This window comes from Salvelinus sp. IW2-2015, linkage group LG32 (assembly GCF_002910315.2).
Source record: "Salvelinus sp. IW2-2015 linkage group LG32, ASM291031v2, whole genome shotgun sequence".
Classification (NCBI taxonomy): domain Eukaryota; kingdom Metazoa; phylum Chordata; class Actinopteri; order Salmoniformes; family Salmonidae; genus Salvelinus; species Salvelinus sp. IW2-2015.
In genome coordinates this window covers 9,614,540-9,632,423 of record NC_036871.1, presented here as the reverse complement: position 1 = coordinate 9,632,423, position 17,884 = coordinate 9,614,540, and the positions used below count along the sequence as shown (strand labels likewise).

The window sequence follows — 17,884 nt, the reverse complement described above, 5'->3', positions numbered from 1 at the left end:
TGCTGGCAGAATACTAGTCAGCTGCACGAGCAAGACAGCAGCGCTGCCCGACCCGTGAACTGCGTAAAGAGCCGGTCTTTGGCTGTAGGTTATCTACACAAATGGAGAACTAAGAATTTCGATGTTAGAATATTTTTTGTGAAATCTAGAATGTGTTTCGAACGCATTGGAAACTGAAAATTGTGTAGCCTACGAACACGGACAGTCTCTTCATGAACTCCAGCTTCACTCCATTTATTTGGATTCTCTTTCGCAGTTCCACGTATTGAGATGATCTATTTTTGTGATGGCGAGAGGTCTGTTTCCACGGGCCTGGATAAAGAAATCATTCTTTTTCCAGGTAACAGTGCTATTCTAAAGCGTTTTACACATTTTATATTGACAGAGCTTGCGGTCAATAAGATTGACACCGTGTTGTTACTGTCATTGATTGTTGTAGCTAGTGTATGCATTTTGTCGTGCAGACTCTTAAAATTCTGATGGGGCTAAAATGTTCATTTAATAGTAGCCTACACAGCAGTTCATGGAGGTAGAAAACATTTGGCTGCGATGCATATTCTTGCATGCTGAAATGGTTGATGCTACCATGAGGTGCGTCAATTTGGTTTGGAAAAATAGTCTGCCTACCCCTAAGAACTGGCAGAAATAAATTAGGCCTATTATTATGTTATGGGACTAGGGCACTAGGCTACACTTTATTGCATATAGCTTAATACACTCTTATTGAATGTACTCAAATTCATTTGGGCTACCACCTTTGTCCTTGCCTGAGGCCACCAGTGGCATATGTAATTCTGCAGCTGCAACAGTTTGTTTATCCAGTGCCACAGCAGGAATGATCTGCTGTGCTGGATAATAAGGCTGAACCAAGAGTATTGGGCACTGGGGGGCCTGAAATTCCCCTATACCAGGGATCATCAACAAAACTGAACAAAAATATAAACTCAACATGCAACAGTTTAAAAGACTTTGCTGAGTTACAGTTCATAGAAGGAAATCAGTCAATTGAAATAAATTCATTAGGCCCTAAWMTATCGATTTCACATGACTGTCAATAAAGTAATGCATCTGTTGGTCACAGATGCCTTAAAAAATAGGTAGGGGGGTGAATCAGAAAACTAGTCAGTATCTGGTGTGACCACCATTTGCCTCATGCAGCGCGACACATCTCCTTCGCATAGAGTTGATTTGGCTGTTGATTGTGGCCTGGGGAATGTTGTCTCACTCTTGAATGGCTGTGCGAAGTTTCTGGATATTGGAGGGAACAGGAACGCGCTGTCGTACAAGTCGATCCATAGCATCCCAAACACCYCCAATGGGTGACATGTCTGGTGAGTATGCAGGCCATGGAAGAACTGGAACATTTTCAGCTTCCAGGAATTGTGTACAGTTCCTTGCGACATGGGGCATTATCATGCTAAAACATGAGGTGATGGCGTTGGATGAATGGCATGGTAATGGGCCTCAGGATCTCGTCACGGTATCTCTGTGCATTGAAATTGCCATCGATAAAATTAAATTGTGTTCGTTGTCCGTAGCTTATGTCTGCCCATACCATAACCCCACCGCCACCTTGGGGCACTCCGTTAACAACTCCGTTAACAACAACAACATTGACGTCAGCAAACCGCTCACCCTCACAACGCCATACACGTGGTCTGCGGTTGTGAGGCCAGTTTGACATACTGCCAAAATCTCTAAAACAACGTGGCAGAGAAATTAACATTAAATTCTGTGGCAACAGCTCTGGTGGACATTCCTACAGTCAGCATGCCAATTGCACACACCCTTAAAACATGAGACATCTGTGGTATTGTGTTGTGACAAAACTGCACATTTTAGAGTGACCTTTTATTTTCCCCAGCACAAGGTTCACCTGTGTAATGATCATGCTGTTAATCAGCTTCTTGATATGCCACACCTGTCAGGTGGATATATTATCTTGGCAAAGGATAAATTCTCAGTAACAGGGATGTAAACAAATTTGTGGAACATTTTGAGAGAAATTAGCTTTTTGTGCGTATGGAACATTTATGGTATCTTTTATTTCAGTTTATATTTTTGTTTAGTGTAGATTCAGCCTTTTTCTTAAGCGGATGGTCGGGGAGCCGGAACGTAGAAGCCCAAACGGATATAATATCTGTCTAAAACGTAGTAATTTCAAACCTTGCTTACAATTGTATACTATCTCATGTCTCTCTATTATGCGTTGGAATACTTGTACAGATTTCCTCAATTAAAATCACTYGGAGCTGATTTCCTGGTGTTTTTAGTTTTTTATGCCCAACAATGAATTTTTAAAAATATATGTATGTATGGGGAACCTAGCCCTATACCATAAGAGGCTTAGTGGGAAGAGGGCGAGACGGACCATATGCACTGATGTACAGAACACGCGCTGTTAGTGTGTCTGTCTGTTTTGGGTTGGATAGAATGTAAAAATAATATTTAGCTTGGATGTGACATAGTTGCTTGTTCACTCTGGCCAGTGATGCACAGCCTATTACTATGGTTCCCAATCCATCACTATGGTAATGTCGACATTGCTCTCAATGTCTGACATGCTTGCTTTGCTTATTATTATCATTTGTTTTAATTTAACCTCCTATTTAACTAGGCAAGTCAGTTAGGAACAAATTCTTATTTACAATGACTACCTACCAAACCCGGACAACGCTGGGCCAATTGTGCGCCGCCCTATGGGACTCCCAATCACGGTCGGTTGTGATACAGCCTGGAATCGAACCAGGGTGTCTGTAGTGAGATGCAGTGCCTTAGACTGCTGCGCCACTTGGGAGCCCAATGTTTTGGTAAATATGTAATAGACTTATATAATATGTAACTTATTCAAACCACAGAATACATTTTAGAGGACTTTCTGTTGCAGTATGTTGAGGGCATTCAATAGCACATGATTGTATTTAGAGCTTGGAATTGCCAGGGACCTCATGATACGATATTATAACCATACTTAGGTGCCGATAGGATATCTATTGCAATTCTCACGATTCTATATGTGTTGCGATTCAGTACTGTGATTTTATTGCGATTCAATGTTCCAAACATATTGCTCACCATATGTCTACTACAAAGGGATGAGAGAGCCTGAGAAAACAAGTTTTGATTAGTCATGGAAATAAAAGTCATGAAAACAAATTGGCTCCCTTTTTTAAAAAGAAAATGGAGAACTAGCAAGGGAAACTAGAAGGGAAAATACTGGCATTTGGTGCAAAAAGAATATTCCAATATTGTCAAAACGATATGATATATTGTTAAATAATATCCCAATATGTAACTGTTTCGATTATCCCCCCCCATCTCTAACTGTATTCTGTTCCCATGTTTTGCTGTACTCAATAGTTGTTCTACCATCTGAAAAACAGCCTGGGATGTATTCAGTGATGTGAAATGTTCTGAACATTGCAGATAGAACTAGAACAAGTAGAGCAGACATGATTACATTTGCAGATAGAAATAGAACAAGTAGAGCAGATATAATTCAATCGCTTCATATGATTTTTTTGTTCTTTCTGACAGACAATCCTATCTGTTTTACACAACATTTCAATCTGAATGTTCTCTAACATTACATCCTCCTGAAGAGATGTTGTTGTTAGAAAAATATTTTACTGCTCACTGTAGAATGAGGCCTGGCTTGTGACTCGACCAACAGTGACTTGGTCCTACCCCTGGAGGCCCCTCTCTCTCTAACCCCTTTAAGCCATAACTCCCTCATGGTTCAAGCTTATTCTTCTCATCCCAAAACAACACCGCTCCAGGCTTGATCATAGAGTCCTGATTAGAAATACTTAGTCAGAGAAAATCAAAGGTGATTTGTCCCTTTCCCCTCACAAGTATCTTATTGGTCACAGTTTACCTTTCAGACATACTCTGATTCTGGTTTAATATCCACACATAGTATAATACAATTTATTGGCAGGGCAGTGGGGCAGTCAATCTCTGATCCCTGGCATCAATCCCTGATTAGGCATGCATTCTAGGTAGTATGCTAGTATGGACATTGGAACGTAAGCATCTGCCGACTGCACACAGGCCGTTCGTTATCTTGTCATGTGATATGAGGCCTGTGACAGCCTATAGCCTAGGTCGTAACTCAATTGATTTAGAACCATGTCAAGAGTCTTGTTACATTAAGAACAAACCAACACTTAACCCCATAACTCTTGTTGTTTAGTCTCAACGGGCCACTGTGGTGTATGAGATCAATAGCTTGATTATGTGACCCCACTGTCACCGTGGAAACTACAGTACCGCTGGTTGTCTGTTGTTGGTCACATGACTGTTGATTAGGAAGCGCTAATTAGTATACCGCCATTGACCAGGCTGGCCTCATTTTTCACTGTCATGGCAAAATAGGGGTTTGTTCTCTCACTCCATTTGTTTGTAGATGCATGTGAATGTGTCCCGTTAAAAGTCCAGAATCCTAACAGAATACCTCACGCCATTGATGAAAAAGCCGCAGTTTCGGATACATTGAAAATCGAACGCTTACTGACAACTGCACTTTAGAATTAGATGGAATGATGTTTACTGTGTAGGGTAGGGGACTCGGCACACTATTTTACAACACGATGTGGTAGATTGAACATGGTGGTTAAACATTGTGCACTTAATGCTCTACTCATTGATGCATTGGTGCATGCTTATGCATTTTTAAAGGGAAGGTGAAGAATAAAGCAACCAACTAACCCGGTTTGCTCTGTTTGACCCCTGTAGGCTCGCATCTCCTTTGTGCGGGTCAAATACCTGTTCCTCACCTGGCTGACAGTGTTTGTCGGAGGCTGGGTGATCTACGTCCAGTACTCCAACTACACCGAGCTCTGCCGAGGACATGAGTGCAAGAACGCCATAGTGAGTACGGACACATCGGTCATATCCATGATCCACTTCGTTTTTGTTGTCGTCTTCTCTTACATATTTTGCTGTCTTTATTGATAGACAGTCGGTAGGGGGTACGGGAAAGACGGGAGGAGTGCTTTGAACAGGCAGTGGGGCCAGATTGGTATGACAACACTGTGTGGGGGGGTGGGTGGGGCGGTAGTGGTGGTGGTAGCACTGCTATAGAGCATCACCCATAGCATCTCACCCATCTTCACAAGTGGTCCGCCCTCTCTAGATCTCACTTTGTAAAATCTGGTGTACTGTTGTAGAGTAAAGCAATGGAGAGAGAGAGACTAACACCAACCCATGTCCACTGCTCCCCCAGTGTGACAAATACAGGAGAGGCATCATTGACGGCTCGGCCTGCAGCAGCCTTTGTGACAAAGACACCCTCTACCTGGGCAGGTGCCTCTCTACCAGCCCCAACAACCAGGTGTGGTAACAGACTGTGCACCCTACCTCTGAGCTGCAGGGGTTACTGTACTGTACAAGTTGTCTTGGTCTGTACCAAGTACAGGTCCAGGATCAGTAAAACCAACCTTAGATCAGTGCATCCTCCTAGGACCTGGACCTACAGCCCTAATGTTGACTCAAGAAGGCACTTCAGCAAGTTCCTGTATGTGGCCAATGGTTTTATTGAAGGGTGTGGTGTCTTCAGTAGAAGTTCACTACAGTATTTCCATGCACCGTCAGTTCAGAATAATAATCCAGTACCATCGGTTCTTCTTATCGACTGTAGGTGTATAAATAATGTAATGCCACTCTCTGGTTGTCCCCCTCGCCTGGGGCTCTCAGGTGTACACAGGTGGCTGGGGTGACGTGGACGGGGTGATCCGCTGCCAGGTGGGGGAGGTGCTGCACTATGAGCTGGGAGAGGAGCCGGAGCCCCGGAGAGAGGCTGCAGTCTTCGACAAACCCACCCGCGGAACGTCTGTGGAGAAGTTCCGCGAGATGGTCTTCAATCACCTCAAGGTCTTGGAACTATTGCCGCGTTTGACTTCAGCAGATGCTGTCGCACATAATCAGCATACCGTTTTGACATGGGTTTTTGTCTCCACCGAAGTCCATTGAGGCTTTGGTTATTTATTGCATCAACATTTTTACTGAAATCTGCATAGTTTATAGAGGATACCAGTTAAACCTCTCTTGTCTTTCCTCCCCCTTTCTCTCCACTTACTCCCATCTCCAGTCAAAACTGGGCGAGCAAGCTAATCTGGCCAGCCTGGTGACCCAAATACTCAGCGTCGCCGACGGCAACAAGGACGGCCACGTCTCGCTCCCAGAGGCCCGTTCGGCCTGGGCTCTTCTCCAGTTGGACGAGGTGCTGCTGGGCCTGCTCCTCCAGGAACGGGGCCACACCCCTCGTCTGATGGGCTTCTGTGGAGACCTGTACGTGACCGAGAGGGTACCCTATGGCCCCCTTTACGGTGTCAGCCTCCCCTGGCCCCTGGAGGCCTGGGTCCCCAGTGGGGCCCGACGCAGCATGGACCAGTGGTTCACCCCCTCGTGGCCCCGCAAAGCCAAGATCTCCATGGGCCTCCTGGAGCTGGTGGAGGACATCTTCCACGGCAACTACGGCAGCTTCCTCATGTGCGACCTGAGCGCCGGCCACTTCGGCTACACGGACCGCCACGACCTCCGCCTCACCGACCCGAGGGCCATCGTCTCCGAGGACGCGTTCAGGCGAACCATGCGCGCGCTGCACTGCGAGAAGGACGACGACTGCTTGTTGGGGGCGGACTGCCGGACATCATGCGACGTGGCTCAGAAACGATGCAGAGAGGAGGTGACCCAGCCCAACCTGGCCAAGGCGTGCAGGGCGCTGAGGGACTACCTCCTGAGGGGAGCGCCAACGGCGCTGAGGGAGGAGCTAGAGAGGCAGCTGTATGCCTGCATGGCCCTCAGGGGCTCAGCGGGCCAGATGGACATGGAACACTCGCTCATCCTGAACAACCTCAAAGCTCTGCTGTGGAGACAGATCTCCCATACTAAAGACTCATGATGCTCAAAGAATTGAGACGTAATTGACAAGTCTGCTACTGACACAGTGGCTTAGGAAGAGGAGCCTTTGGGGAAATGATTTCTAAAAACTCAACCACTTTGGTGGATCGTTCATTCAAGACRTACTATATTGTTTTATCTACCACCCGTTTCATGCAGCATAGCAGTTGTTTTGGCGGTGTAACCGCATTAGAGCTGTCAAATCCACAAGTTGCTCCTGGCATTATACCTATTTGAAAGGAAATTACTGGAACTCCCTTCAGAAAAGCTATTTTTTCACTACTTTGTTTTGTAGTAAACAGAGGAAGATGAGTGTTCCCAGTGACATCATCGGTGTGCACCGTGTGATTTTAACCAATTATGAGTAGGCATTGCCTACTAATTGGTTGTCAATGGAAATCTTCCCCCCTTTTTTTAAACTACTTAACAAACGTGCCATTTTCACATTTTGATGTTGGTGTGGTGCTGGAGATATTTTTTCCTTTAAGATACGTTGTACAACTTCGAACACTAATGTGAGATGTAGTCTACACCTCGATTAGGCTGATGAATGATTTTCAATTTGAGCTTCATTATTTCCCGTTCTGAACTTCTAAAGCGAGTGGCTTCATGACAATCAAAAGCAGCCTCTCACCGATTTGACAGCTCCACCTCAGACACCGCCCAAACATTAGCTATGCGGGTGTCGGCTATCGCTTGATCCGATTTAATCTAGGCATGAGTCGTTGGAAGAATGGACTACTACAATTCAGGATGCTGGGAAACTGTAGATACTTGCTGTTTATGAAGGAGCTTATGGAACATTTTGAGGTGATAGTATTAAGTACTTGTACATTACRTGAAGACAATGTGACCAATATATCTAACCGTATAGAAGTCTATGGCTTTGTCCCAATAATCTTTCCTGCCATGATTTGAAATGACCAGTATTACCATTTAGTCCATACCTTGACCGATCCATTGTTTTTAGATTCATGGGAAGTAGTGAAATGAGTGTATACTTCAGGAGGTAAGATACTGGGCTGCACCCCATGGAGTCATCCACTTTGCTGGACATTTCACCACCCTTCCTCACTTGATGATTTGTATTGGCATATAGCAGTGCGGCATCAACTGGACTAATAATTAAAGGCTCCTCAAAGCCCTCTGACAAGAGCCAGTTTGTGTACCATGTACATTTCTCAAACATGCCATATTCTGTACAAGCTAGAGATCATGCTGAAAACACCAGACTTGTTATCTACCACTTAAGGAGGTAGTGTACATGAACTGCATTTGACTTKCTGTTTCTACATTCTTTCAAGCTCAAACTTAGTCACACTGTACATATTTTGAAAAGGAAACCCAGTCTAATGTGGATTCTGAAGGAGTTAAATGCAGCTGTGGCCTTCGGTTTTGAGGGATGAATTGCAATGTAGATGTATGTTTCCATGTTTACCTTGAAGTTTGAACCAGCATGATTTTGCACAATAAAAACCACATACCACTCACCCCTGTGGTCTCAGTCGAGTTGAAAGTAGATTAACCTGACTGTCTGTGCAGTGTGTGAAAAAAATATGCCTAGCTTAGTAAAGGATGTTAAAAACGGCATGTGTGGGAGAACCTGCTAAATCAACTCATTCAATCACACGAGAATTTCCCTCAAATATAGAAACTGCAGTATACAGGAAGCCATTCTCGCAAACTGCCAGGACAGTGCTTCCGCAGGGAGCAAAGTGACGGTGAAACAAAGTCATTTGCAATACATTTATTAAGCCAGTGGTCCGTCTAACCGTCCGCCGCCTCTGCTTCCTGTGCTCGTAGAAAGCTGGCCTTTTTCTGGGCGACGCGGTCCTTTCTCTGTGCCAACGAGAGTTTGGCGCGGTTCCACCTGCGACAGAAAACAATACCCCCATTAACCATCAGCACAGCGAATGAGATTATAGACCGATAGCTCAAAGTTGACGCTACCAGTGGATCTACAATATACAGTCGCTTCTCTCAGCCCCGTCTTGAAAGGACAATGGACATCAGCTGTTGCAAATGAAGGACCAACTACATTTTGCTCAGCATACTTTGTATCATCATAAAGAAGCACTACCCCAACGCACAATATGCAAATGTTCCCAAGTGTAAAGCCAGCAACTGTGTACCAAACCCACCTCTTCTTCTTGACGTCTTTTTTGGGTTTCTTTTCGTGGACTGGGTTCTCTCTAATGGTGGCGTGTGCTTTCTTGTACATCTGCTCTACCTGAAAGAACACATTGTTTAGACAGAGGTAAGGTAAACAGTTCAGGACAAGGGTCACAGAAAACCAACAAACAGCCCCTCGGCATTATCTGGCCATTCATCTCGCTTCTCTCAGCCCCGTCTTGAAAGAACAAAAAAACATCAGCCGTCGCAAATGAAGGACCAACTACAATTTGCTCAGAGATCTTGGAATCATCATCAAGAAGCAGCGAATTTAAATAGGAGTTGCCAAACCAACTGATACTCTCCCATTACAGGATCAGGAGTACAGGCTTTCCGTCACTAATGTCTGATTCAGTGGGCTGTGTAAAACGGCCTTACCGTGTCTGGAGTGACTCCGTTCTTTATGAAGCGGGAGAACTGTTTCTTGTAGGCGTCTTCGTCCTCCTCCATCAGGTAGCTCATGTAGTCCGACACGTTCATGCCCATGATGTGTTTGCGATGCATCTCTGCGTTGAACTCTTTGCTCTCCATGTCGTAGCCTGGGAAACGTTTCGTGCTGAGGAAAGAGAGGTACCACACCGATTACTTTGGTCGATTTAGTGTACAGTGACTTTGAATAGTCAAATTAAAAACAAGTTTTCCATAATCACATTTTAAAATGACAAAAAGACAATGTCTTATTACAGAATTGATAGTCTAGTCTTGGGCAAACATTTTCCGATGAAGTGCATGAGAAGAGACGTGGACACATTTTGTATCTCCCGACAGGATCCGCAGTGAGGTGTTCAGCCTTCACTACAGGTTTATGAGAGAACTATAATACTTTACCCCTCTGTGTTGGTCATATAGGACATTTCAAGTCCAAGATGGGCAAAAAAGGGGATCCATATTCAGCTTTAACCTGCACTCAACTAACCTGTGAGGAATTGAGAGGCCACCGTCAACGGCGCCCTTTAGTGCTCCGAACACTTTGTTGCCCGTCGAAGTCCTGGCGAGCCCGGCGTCTAGAAAACACGTGAAGGCCCCCGGCTGGCCGTCTATACTCTCCACGTTGAACTCATCTCCCGTCACCTCCACCTGGCCCTCGTACACCTGGTCCATGCCAAACTTGTTCAGCAGCTGAGGAGCGAGAGAAAGAACGATGTTTCATTAGAGAAATGCAGTCTAACATTTCGCCRCAATCTCGGTTGCAAATGTATATCCTCAAATGATTAGAAAGCTTGCTATAGTGAAATTAATTGCATTCACTGAGACGGAGGCCACACGACTAAAAGCAGGTCAAGAATATCCCCATACCAGCGTCATAGGTCACCGCACATTTTTTATAAAAAGTATATTAGAGAAAATTATAAGCTTCAGAAAACTGTACACACAGGTCTGTCTTCCCTTGTTAGCGTAATGATACTGGTACAGGATGCGGTGTCAGGTTTTAATACTTTTTTAATCAACAATTAATKTGCCAGTGCAGATGAATGGCTACACAGGTGCCATCAACACCCTGACAAACAGCTTTACTCAGGGTGAAGTCATTCCAGTATAATTACAGCGACGTCAACCAGCTTCCTCATGAAAACAGAGAAATAAAAAAAGCGAGAACATTTTTGCACGAGGGTGCACCCTATTGTATGTGTATCTGTATGGGATTGCACAATGGTATGCGCATGTAGCTATGCATTCCTCTATGTGTATGAGCGTGAGGTGTGTGTATGCATACAGTATGTGTGTGTAAGCATGCATTAGGGTGTGTGTGTGTTTCCCTTACCCTGCGTGCCAGCAGTAGGCCTGTGCAGTAGGCTGCAGCGTAGTTTGTCAGTCCCACTGTGATGCCGTACTTTGGCAGTTCATGGGAGTAGGCGGCACTGACAATCTGGTCACCCTCAATCTTGGCGTAAGCGATCTGAAACAGAGATAGAAGTGGTGAGGGTCTGGATGTGGTAAAAWTGTTTTAATCAAGATTCTTAGAGCTGGGCAGGGACAAAAGCCTGCACAATGCACTCACCTGACAGCAGATATCTCTGTTGGAGAACCTCACGATCATCCTGTACTTGGGAGTGTTGTACTTGTTCTTGTCTTGTATGACCAGGCGCTTACGGGCAAAGTAGTCAGTCTTCCCCTCTGTCAAAGACAATCACAAACACACAACTGGCTAGTATGCCAGAATTAGCCAATCACTTGACTGTTTATCTTCAGCACTTCTAGTAGTTCATTCATCTCGCTTCTCTCAGCCCCGTCTTGAAAGAACAAAAAAACATCAGCCGTCGCAAATGAAGGACCAACTACAATTTGCTCAGAGATCTTGGAATCATCATCAAGAAGCAGTGAATTTATCACAAATTCACACAACTGGTTAGYATGCCAACATTTGTCATAAAAATAAAAAATGGTTTATTCTCCTCAGTCAGTGGCTGCATTCCAAACACTTAACAGACACACCGTCTCCCCTCAGGGCAAGTGACTTTTAAATGGCCACCCTTGCCCAGAAATTCATCCCCCGCCAATTGTGTTTTGAGCTACCGGTTGCTTATGGGTGCTTTATATGCGCTACGGTCAATTATGATTACATGTCTACTTATATTAACTATATCGTTATTAATATACACCTACTGTATGATAGCTAGCAAATTAATTAGCTAACTAACATTAGCCTGCCTAGCTGGAACTTCTGAAGGAAAATGTTTTATTTCTACAATTTCCAAAAGCTAACCCAACAAAAACATTGTTACTTTTACGAGACGTGTTTGTGCATGAGTAGCCCAATTTCTAACTTTCGTTTTTACTTACACGTGTATGTTGACTCCATGTTGAGGTTTTACGTTTCGCCCGGACATTTCTTAGCGGATGTACAATCATTGCGAATTGAATTATGGGGCGTTTCAGGCCCGAAGTGTACATAATTGTACACTCGCAAACTCCATTAAAAACTAGGGCTGAGGGGCTTACGTTGCAAACTTCCCTTGCTTGGCTAATAATTTGTACCAACGACAAATAGGGTGTGGTGTGTCTTTTATGAGTTTGAATCGCATCCAGAAGTTGGCGAAAATATGATATAAAGGGTGCGTGAATGTGCATTACATATCAAGAAAAATGTACCTCGCCTTCTCCTGAATTTCACCTGGTATCTCTTGAAGTAGGCCTTACTTTTAACGACTTTCACGAAGCCCTGTAGAAAGAAAGAGGTGAGACTGCTGCCATTGCAGACTTCTGTCGAATGGGTCAGGCGTGTCAGCTAACATGTAATACATATTTCTGCAGTCTGGGCCCTAAATAAAGTGCATAAGCACAATGAATATAATGTAGGCCAAACGCCACCGAGGATAACACGCCTGTGCTTCTCACAGAAACCAGTTAATGTCACCTTCCCTCCCTAACACTTTCCCTGGATGCCACTACTCTTGCTCAACAAAAAAATGTAATCCGTCTCATCACAATTTATGTAACTCCAAAATGACTGGGTAGGGTGGCGTTTTACCCTAAGTTGGTCTACAATTGACCCGTGTTAAGTTTAGCGCCACTCTCCCCTATGCAATCACTGCAAATTGCTACGCATAATGTATTTAACATGCTGCCGMCAAAACTTCCGGGTTTAACATGGTACAGCTCGCGCGGTTATTTGATTTTGGGGGGAAAAATACATTAATTAGGAATGGAAAACGGGGATAACCATCTTAACAAACGTAATTAAAACTGAGACAGTAACGAATAATGTGCATTGACTGCTTGTACGAATACATGTTTCCCTCCCTATGGCACTCATAACTTGAATGCGTCTGTAAATCATTTATCTGAGAACACAACACGCCCACTAGGTAAAAATATAGACTATTCTACTATGGGCTAGTGTGGCTTTCTATGCATTACTAGTTTTGCTTGCAAAAAGTGTGGACAGTTTGTAAYATCTTCAAAGTGCACCTCGGCAGAAACTTTTTTTCTTGTTCCATTTCTTTTTTGGTTGAGGGCAAAGTAAGCCAGCACGACGGTATGCATTACTATGGTGATTTCAGTACACAGTACAAATCAGGCAGAAAACAACGCTAAGGCAAAAGTTGAAATATTTTAGTCCCGTTCACCGAGGCTGACGGCATTTACCATCGTGTTCTCGTTGAAAACAATGACATCTGGTTTGCCGTCTACCTCGTACCATCTAAACACAGCATTTAGGCTGACATCTACAACAAGCATGTTTTTATGAAATTGGAAATGTTGAGGTAGGCCTTTGAGCGCCATATCGCCACGCTGGAACCTAGCCTGCAACTAACATACAGCTGACCGGCCAAAGTATGCTGCACAAATCCACCCTCATCCATTTCCAAAGAAACGTCTATCCAACATGACAATGCATATTACAAGTATACGCAGAACATGTTTTGGATTGTCAACATATGATGACAAAATACTGACCATTTTTGCGATTTTTCCAACTTCTCAGTTGAAAGTCTTCCCAAGTAGCTGCAGAGTTGGTCAAATATGCTGACGTCGCAGACAGGATACCGCTTTCTATGAATAGAAACGGTAAAGCACGCCACCTACTGGATGGGAGAAAAAATTGTATGAATATTATTTTATTCATCGTAGTCTCGGGAAATCCCAGACCTAATGCATTCCAAATGCATTCCCAGACCTAATGCATTCCAAATGCATTCCAAAAGACACACCCTATTCCCTCAATCCTCAAATTAAGTGGACACTTCTGATGACGTTACATGGCGTCTGACGAGTATGCAGGGCGAGGGAGGAAGGAATGGGTTTTAAATGGACCGCCCTTGCCTGAAAATTCGTCACTCGTTCATCCCGCCCTGATGTGATAATAATGCTTAGGCTGTTACAAATGTACTTTTATAGGTGGATGATGCACGGGGCATTCCTGCAACTTTTAGAAAAACAACTTAATTGTGCCTGTTGTTCACACGTTTATCTGCCCTCTCATTGGCTAGAGTGGTCCCACCTGCTCTCTCCTCCCTTCAATCATTGAGAACATGTATTTCCATTAGAGCAGTCACTTGGCTATCTTGTCAATATATAGATATTCTTTGTCTAAACGCAGCTGTATAGGGCAACAGAACATTGTTCATGTGGGAGGCAACCTGTCTGCCTGGGGACTAGGGAGACTACTAGCCTCGGCCCCCAGATAAAAGCCTGGGCAGAGGGTAGAATATTACAGTCTCTGATGTCTCTCCTACCTGTGCAAGCAAGGTTGCAAAAAGTGAGTCTTTTGCAAGAATAACCTATTTTGCTCTCTCAATTATTAACTTCACCATAATGAATGCAAAGCCACTATACACACAACACAGGAAATAAAATGACCACCCTTTTAAACTACACTCAAAACAAATTCACAGTAAGCAAAGCGTTCTTGTACTTCTACATGAACATTTCAAACAGTGTCTGGTAAAACTAGCTCTTTATTTGTATACCCTCGCACCAGATGGCGCTGCAGTGGATAGCAGCCATTTTACGGGCTCTTGACCAGTTCTGCTATTTTGTGCTTTTTTTATGCTGATGGTAACTTTTCTTTTTTTTACATAAYGTCTCCATTGTGTCATTGTAAATAAGATTGTGTTCTTAACTGGCATGCCTAGTCAAATACAAAAATAAAAAAGCTGAAGAACATACATCCAGGTACTTTTTGCAGGGGCTGGAGTTGTAAAAACTATTGGTCGCCAAACCCGGAGAAAGGACGGACCACGTGAAAAACTGTTGGTCTCTAAATCCGGCTAGAAGGACCACGCCCTCACCCGCTCTATACTTATAACTGATTGGTTTGRTTCTGTCCTCTATAGTGCTGTCCTGTTAGAACATGATGTTGAGGCCCATCACTGTACTCTTGGTAGTCACCACCTCACACTCGCAGACACAGCTGTTTCCATTTGAAGATGTTCATATGATTTTGGTCATCCGAATGACTTGGAATCTTTTTGTTGTGGCTCTATAAGACAAAGATATGAATACATTTAAGCAGTATTAGTTAAGGTTAAGGGTTATAACTTTACAATATGCATATATGTACATGAATAAATGGCAAATGGCATTACACTTACAACATGTCTATAAAGGGCTATAAACACAGCACCAATATAAACATAAACAGTCACCTCTTAGAGAGAAAGAGAAGACAATTACTTAGGGTGACATAAATCTTGACCCTTTGTCAAACTTTCTCTCCAGCTTTGTGTGAGAATCTGCCAGACTGAGACCTTATCAGATCTGCCCTGGCGCCACCGAGTCGTAAAATACTCTGCGCATGAGCAAGCTCCAAGAACTGTCTGGGATGACTCTGAAGCTCCCCATGACAGCGTAATAAAACACCTTAATAAAGGCCACTATGGAAAACACTGTGTTAGCGTGTGCATGCAAAATACTATGTTTACCAATACATCAATTAAATCCTTTCGGCAAAACTTCTTGTGCAACCAATGCAATAACACTTATGGGAGTACGGAATAATACTACATCCGATAAACAATAAGCAAATCAGTATTGGCAACTCTAACATTGAAGAATAGTAACAGCCATACAGTAGAACATATTTCTGAAAGCTATCAAAGTAACAGGAAKTAATTGGTGGTAATKACCTATTATTACACAGCATGTAAAACCCCCAATAAACCACCCTGCAACTTACATTTCGATGYAYGCGCAACATTCAGACATTTGTGTTACTGCCGACAACAAAATGTCCTCAGAAACTTGTGTCTTCTCCCTTCGGATGACGATAACACTCTGACCTGAGTGGGAGGGTGCAGTGTCCAGATGCACATTTCCAAGCGCTCTRATTGGTTGGGAATGGCAGGGCTATGATGCGTGAGGGATAACWTAGGTAGGCTGAGCAGCCAAGCTAACAGGACTTCTGAAAACTGAAAACTGAAGGGACTGTGAGGGGAAGTTAAGTAGAGAGGAGAGGAGCACGGCGGCCTTTTTTACAGGAGCTGTAGGTGAATTCATGAAAAATAAAAAGGAAAAAGCTGCACACTTGTTATAATAAAATCACCTGGGATCATGAGAAGCAGTGTGCAGCGTTCGCCTTTGTATTTTACGTAATGTCTCTGCCATCATTTCCTATGACTGAAAACAGCTTCTGGTCATCAGAAAAGTGATCACCAACCTCGATTTGGATGAGCATTTCTACTTCAACGAGTTGGCAGCTATAGACGTTCTGCTTACTCGGACCAGGCACTAATCCCCKGGACTCGAAAGAGGAAGCGATGGCGCAAGAGAGGCAGATGAGCCGGCATCCTAACGAGACTACGTTAGCGWGTAAATAAGCCGCCTCTACCCTCCATTCTGTTGCCGAACATACAGTCACAAGAGAACAAACTGGACGAGCTCCGTTCGAGACTATAATATCAACGGGACCTGAAGAACTGTAATATTCTATGTCTCTTGAAGTCGTAGACAAACAAGGACATGGATTAGAATATGTTCCGGGATTATTCCGATGGCATTGAAGATTTTATCATATCAGTCACCGGCGTCATTAATAAGTGCATCAACGAAGTCATCCCCACAGTGACCATACGTACATATCCCAACCAGAAGCCATGGATTACAGGCAACATCCGCACTGAGCTAAAGGCTAGAGCTGCCGCTTTCAAGGAGCGGGACACTAATCCGGACGCTTATAAGAAATCTTGCATTGACCTACAACGAGTCATCAAACAGGCAAAGCGTCGAGACAGGAATAAGATCGAATCCTACTATGTCGGCTCTGACGCTCGTCGTATGTGGCAGGGCTTGCAAACTATCACGGACTACAAAGGGAAACCCAGCCACAAACTGCCMAGTGATGCAAGCTTACCAGACAAGCTGAATGCTTTCTATGCTGCATTTTAGGCAAGCAACACTGAACCATGCATGAGAGCGCCAGCTGTTGCGGACAACTGTGTGATCTCGCTCTCCGTTGCCGGTGTGAGTAAGACCTTTAAAAAGGTTCACATTCACAAGGCCACGGGACCAGACTGATTACCAGGATGTGTACTCAGAACATGTGTTGACCAGCTGGCAAGTGTCTTCACTGACATGTCAGAGGAAGGCCCTAAATTGTCAAAGACTCCAGCCACCCAAGTCATGGACTGTTCTCTCTGCTACCACATGGAAAGAGGTACCGATGCACCAAGTCTGGAACCAACAGGACCATGAACAGCTACCCTCAAGCCATAAGACTGCTAAATAGTTAACCAAATAGCTACCCAGACTATCTGCATTGGCATTGGCCAACTCTTTTGACTTATCACATACGCTGCTGCTACTGTTTATTATCTATCCTGTTGCCTAGTCACTTTGCTCTTACCTATATGTACATATCTACCTCAATTACCGCATACTCCCGCACATCAACTTGGTACTGATACACCATGTATATAGCCAAGTTATCATTACTCATTGTGTATTTATTCTTTGTGTTATTCTTTTTCTATTATTTCTCTATTTTCTTTCTCTCTGCATTGTTGGGAAGGGCCCGTAAGTAAGCATTTCAATGTTAGTCTACACCTGTTGTTTACGAAGTATGCGACAAATACAATTGTATTTTATTTGAGTGTTGGTGAGTAACTGGTTACATGTAATCAGTTAAAAACATTTTTTTACTGTAAGATTACCAGCAAAACTATTTTAATCAGATTACAGCTACTTTTGAAAAACTAGATTACTTCTTGGATTAGGCCTACTTTTAAATTCAGAAAGGATGTTTGTGAAATAATACAAGGACACCTTTCTGTTTTCTCAATGACATTCAATTCAGCATTGAAAAAAAGGAGCATGTTTAAGTTTTTTCCACTTGAACAAGTCTGAACACAAGTCAGAGACCACTGATGGC

The 17,884-nt window shown here is 43.7% G+C and overlaps 2 protein-coding genes and 1 non-coding gene across 7 annotated transcripts; 1 reads left to right on the top strand and 2 right to left on the bottom strand.

Annotated features, from left to right (window-relative positions):
* Positions 1–8,393, top strand: LOC111956384 (divergent protein kinase domain 1A-like). Its single transcript, XM_023976849.2, has 5 exons — positions 1–340; positions 4,738–4,872; positions 5,228–5,335; positions 5,698–5,874; positions 6,092–8,393. Exons 1-5 carry the CDS (start codon positions 287–289, stop codon positions 6,902–6,904), a joined length of 1,287 nt encoding a protein of 428 aa, XP_023832617.1. The 5' UTR covers positions 1–286; the 3' UTR covers positions 6,905–8,393.
* Positions 8,394–8,635: 242 nt separating this feature from the next.
* On the bottom strand, positions 8,636–15,799 carry LOC111956385 (large ribosomal subunit protein uL18). Of its 5 annotated transcripts, XM_023976852.2 has the most exons (10): positions 15,695–15,775; positions 14,686–14,998; positions 13,474–13,601; positions 12,166–12,235; positions 11,075–11,190; positions 10,838–10,972; positions 9,992–10,194; positions 9,454–9,631; positions 9,045–9,133; positions 8,636–8,773 (listed from the first exon to the last, which is right to left on the bottom strand). In XM_023976852.2, exons 3-10 carry the CDS (start codon positions 13,474–13,476, stop codon positions 8,671–8,673), a joined length of 897 nt encoding a protein of 298 aa, XP_023832620.1. In that variant the 5' UTR covers positions 13,477–13,601; positions 14,686–14,998; positions 15,695–15,775; the 3' UTR covers positions 8,636–8,670. The 5 variants fall into 5 exon arrangements, with proteins under 5 accessions (XP_023832620.1, XP_070292917.1, XP_023832618.1 ...); XM_070436816.1 differs by lacking the exon at positions 12,166–12,235 and having other exon boundaries at positions 15,695–15,799; XM_023976850.1 differs by lacking the exons at positions 14,686–14,998; positions 15,695–15,775 and having other exon boundaries at positions 12,166–12,276; positions 13,474–13,657.
* On the bottom strand, positions 9,826–9,949 carry LOC111957326 (small nucleolar RNA SNORA26). The gene has a single exon (XR_002876369.1). It is a non-coding gene; the product is annotated as a small nucleolar RNA SNORA26 (small nucleolar RNA).
* Positions 15,800–17,884: the final 2,085 nt, after the last annotated feature.

Coding starts and splice junctions, on each gene's coding strand:
- LOC111956384 (XM_023976849.2), top strand. CDS start 287: ATGGCGAGAGGTCTGTTTCCACGGGCCTGGATAAAGAAATCATTCTTT. Junction 5,336..5,697: donor CTACCAGCCCCAACAACCAG/GTGTGGTAACAG, acceptor TGGGGCTCTCAG/GTGTACACAGGTGGCTGGGG. Junction 5,875..6,091: donor TGGTCTTCAATCACCTCAAG/GTCTTGGAACTA, acceptor TCCCATCTCCAG/TCAAAACTGGGCGAGCAAGC.
- LOC111956385 (XM_023976850.1), bottom strand. CDS start 13,642: ATGAATAAAATAATATTCATACAATTTTTTCTCCCATCCAGTAGGTGG. Junction 10,973..11,074: donor ACAGAGATATCTGCTGTCAG/GTGAGTGCATTG, acceptor TCTCTGTTTCAG/ATCGCTTACGCCAAGATTGA. Junction 9,134..9,453: donor ACGGAGTCACTCCAGACACG/GTAAGGCCGTTT, acceptor GTGTTCTTTCAG/GTAGAGCAGATGTACAAGAA.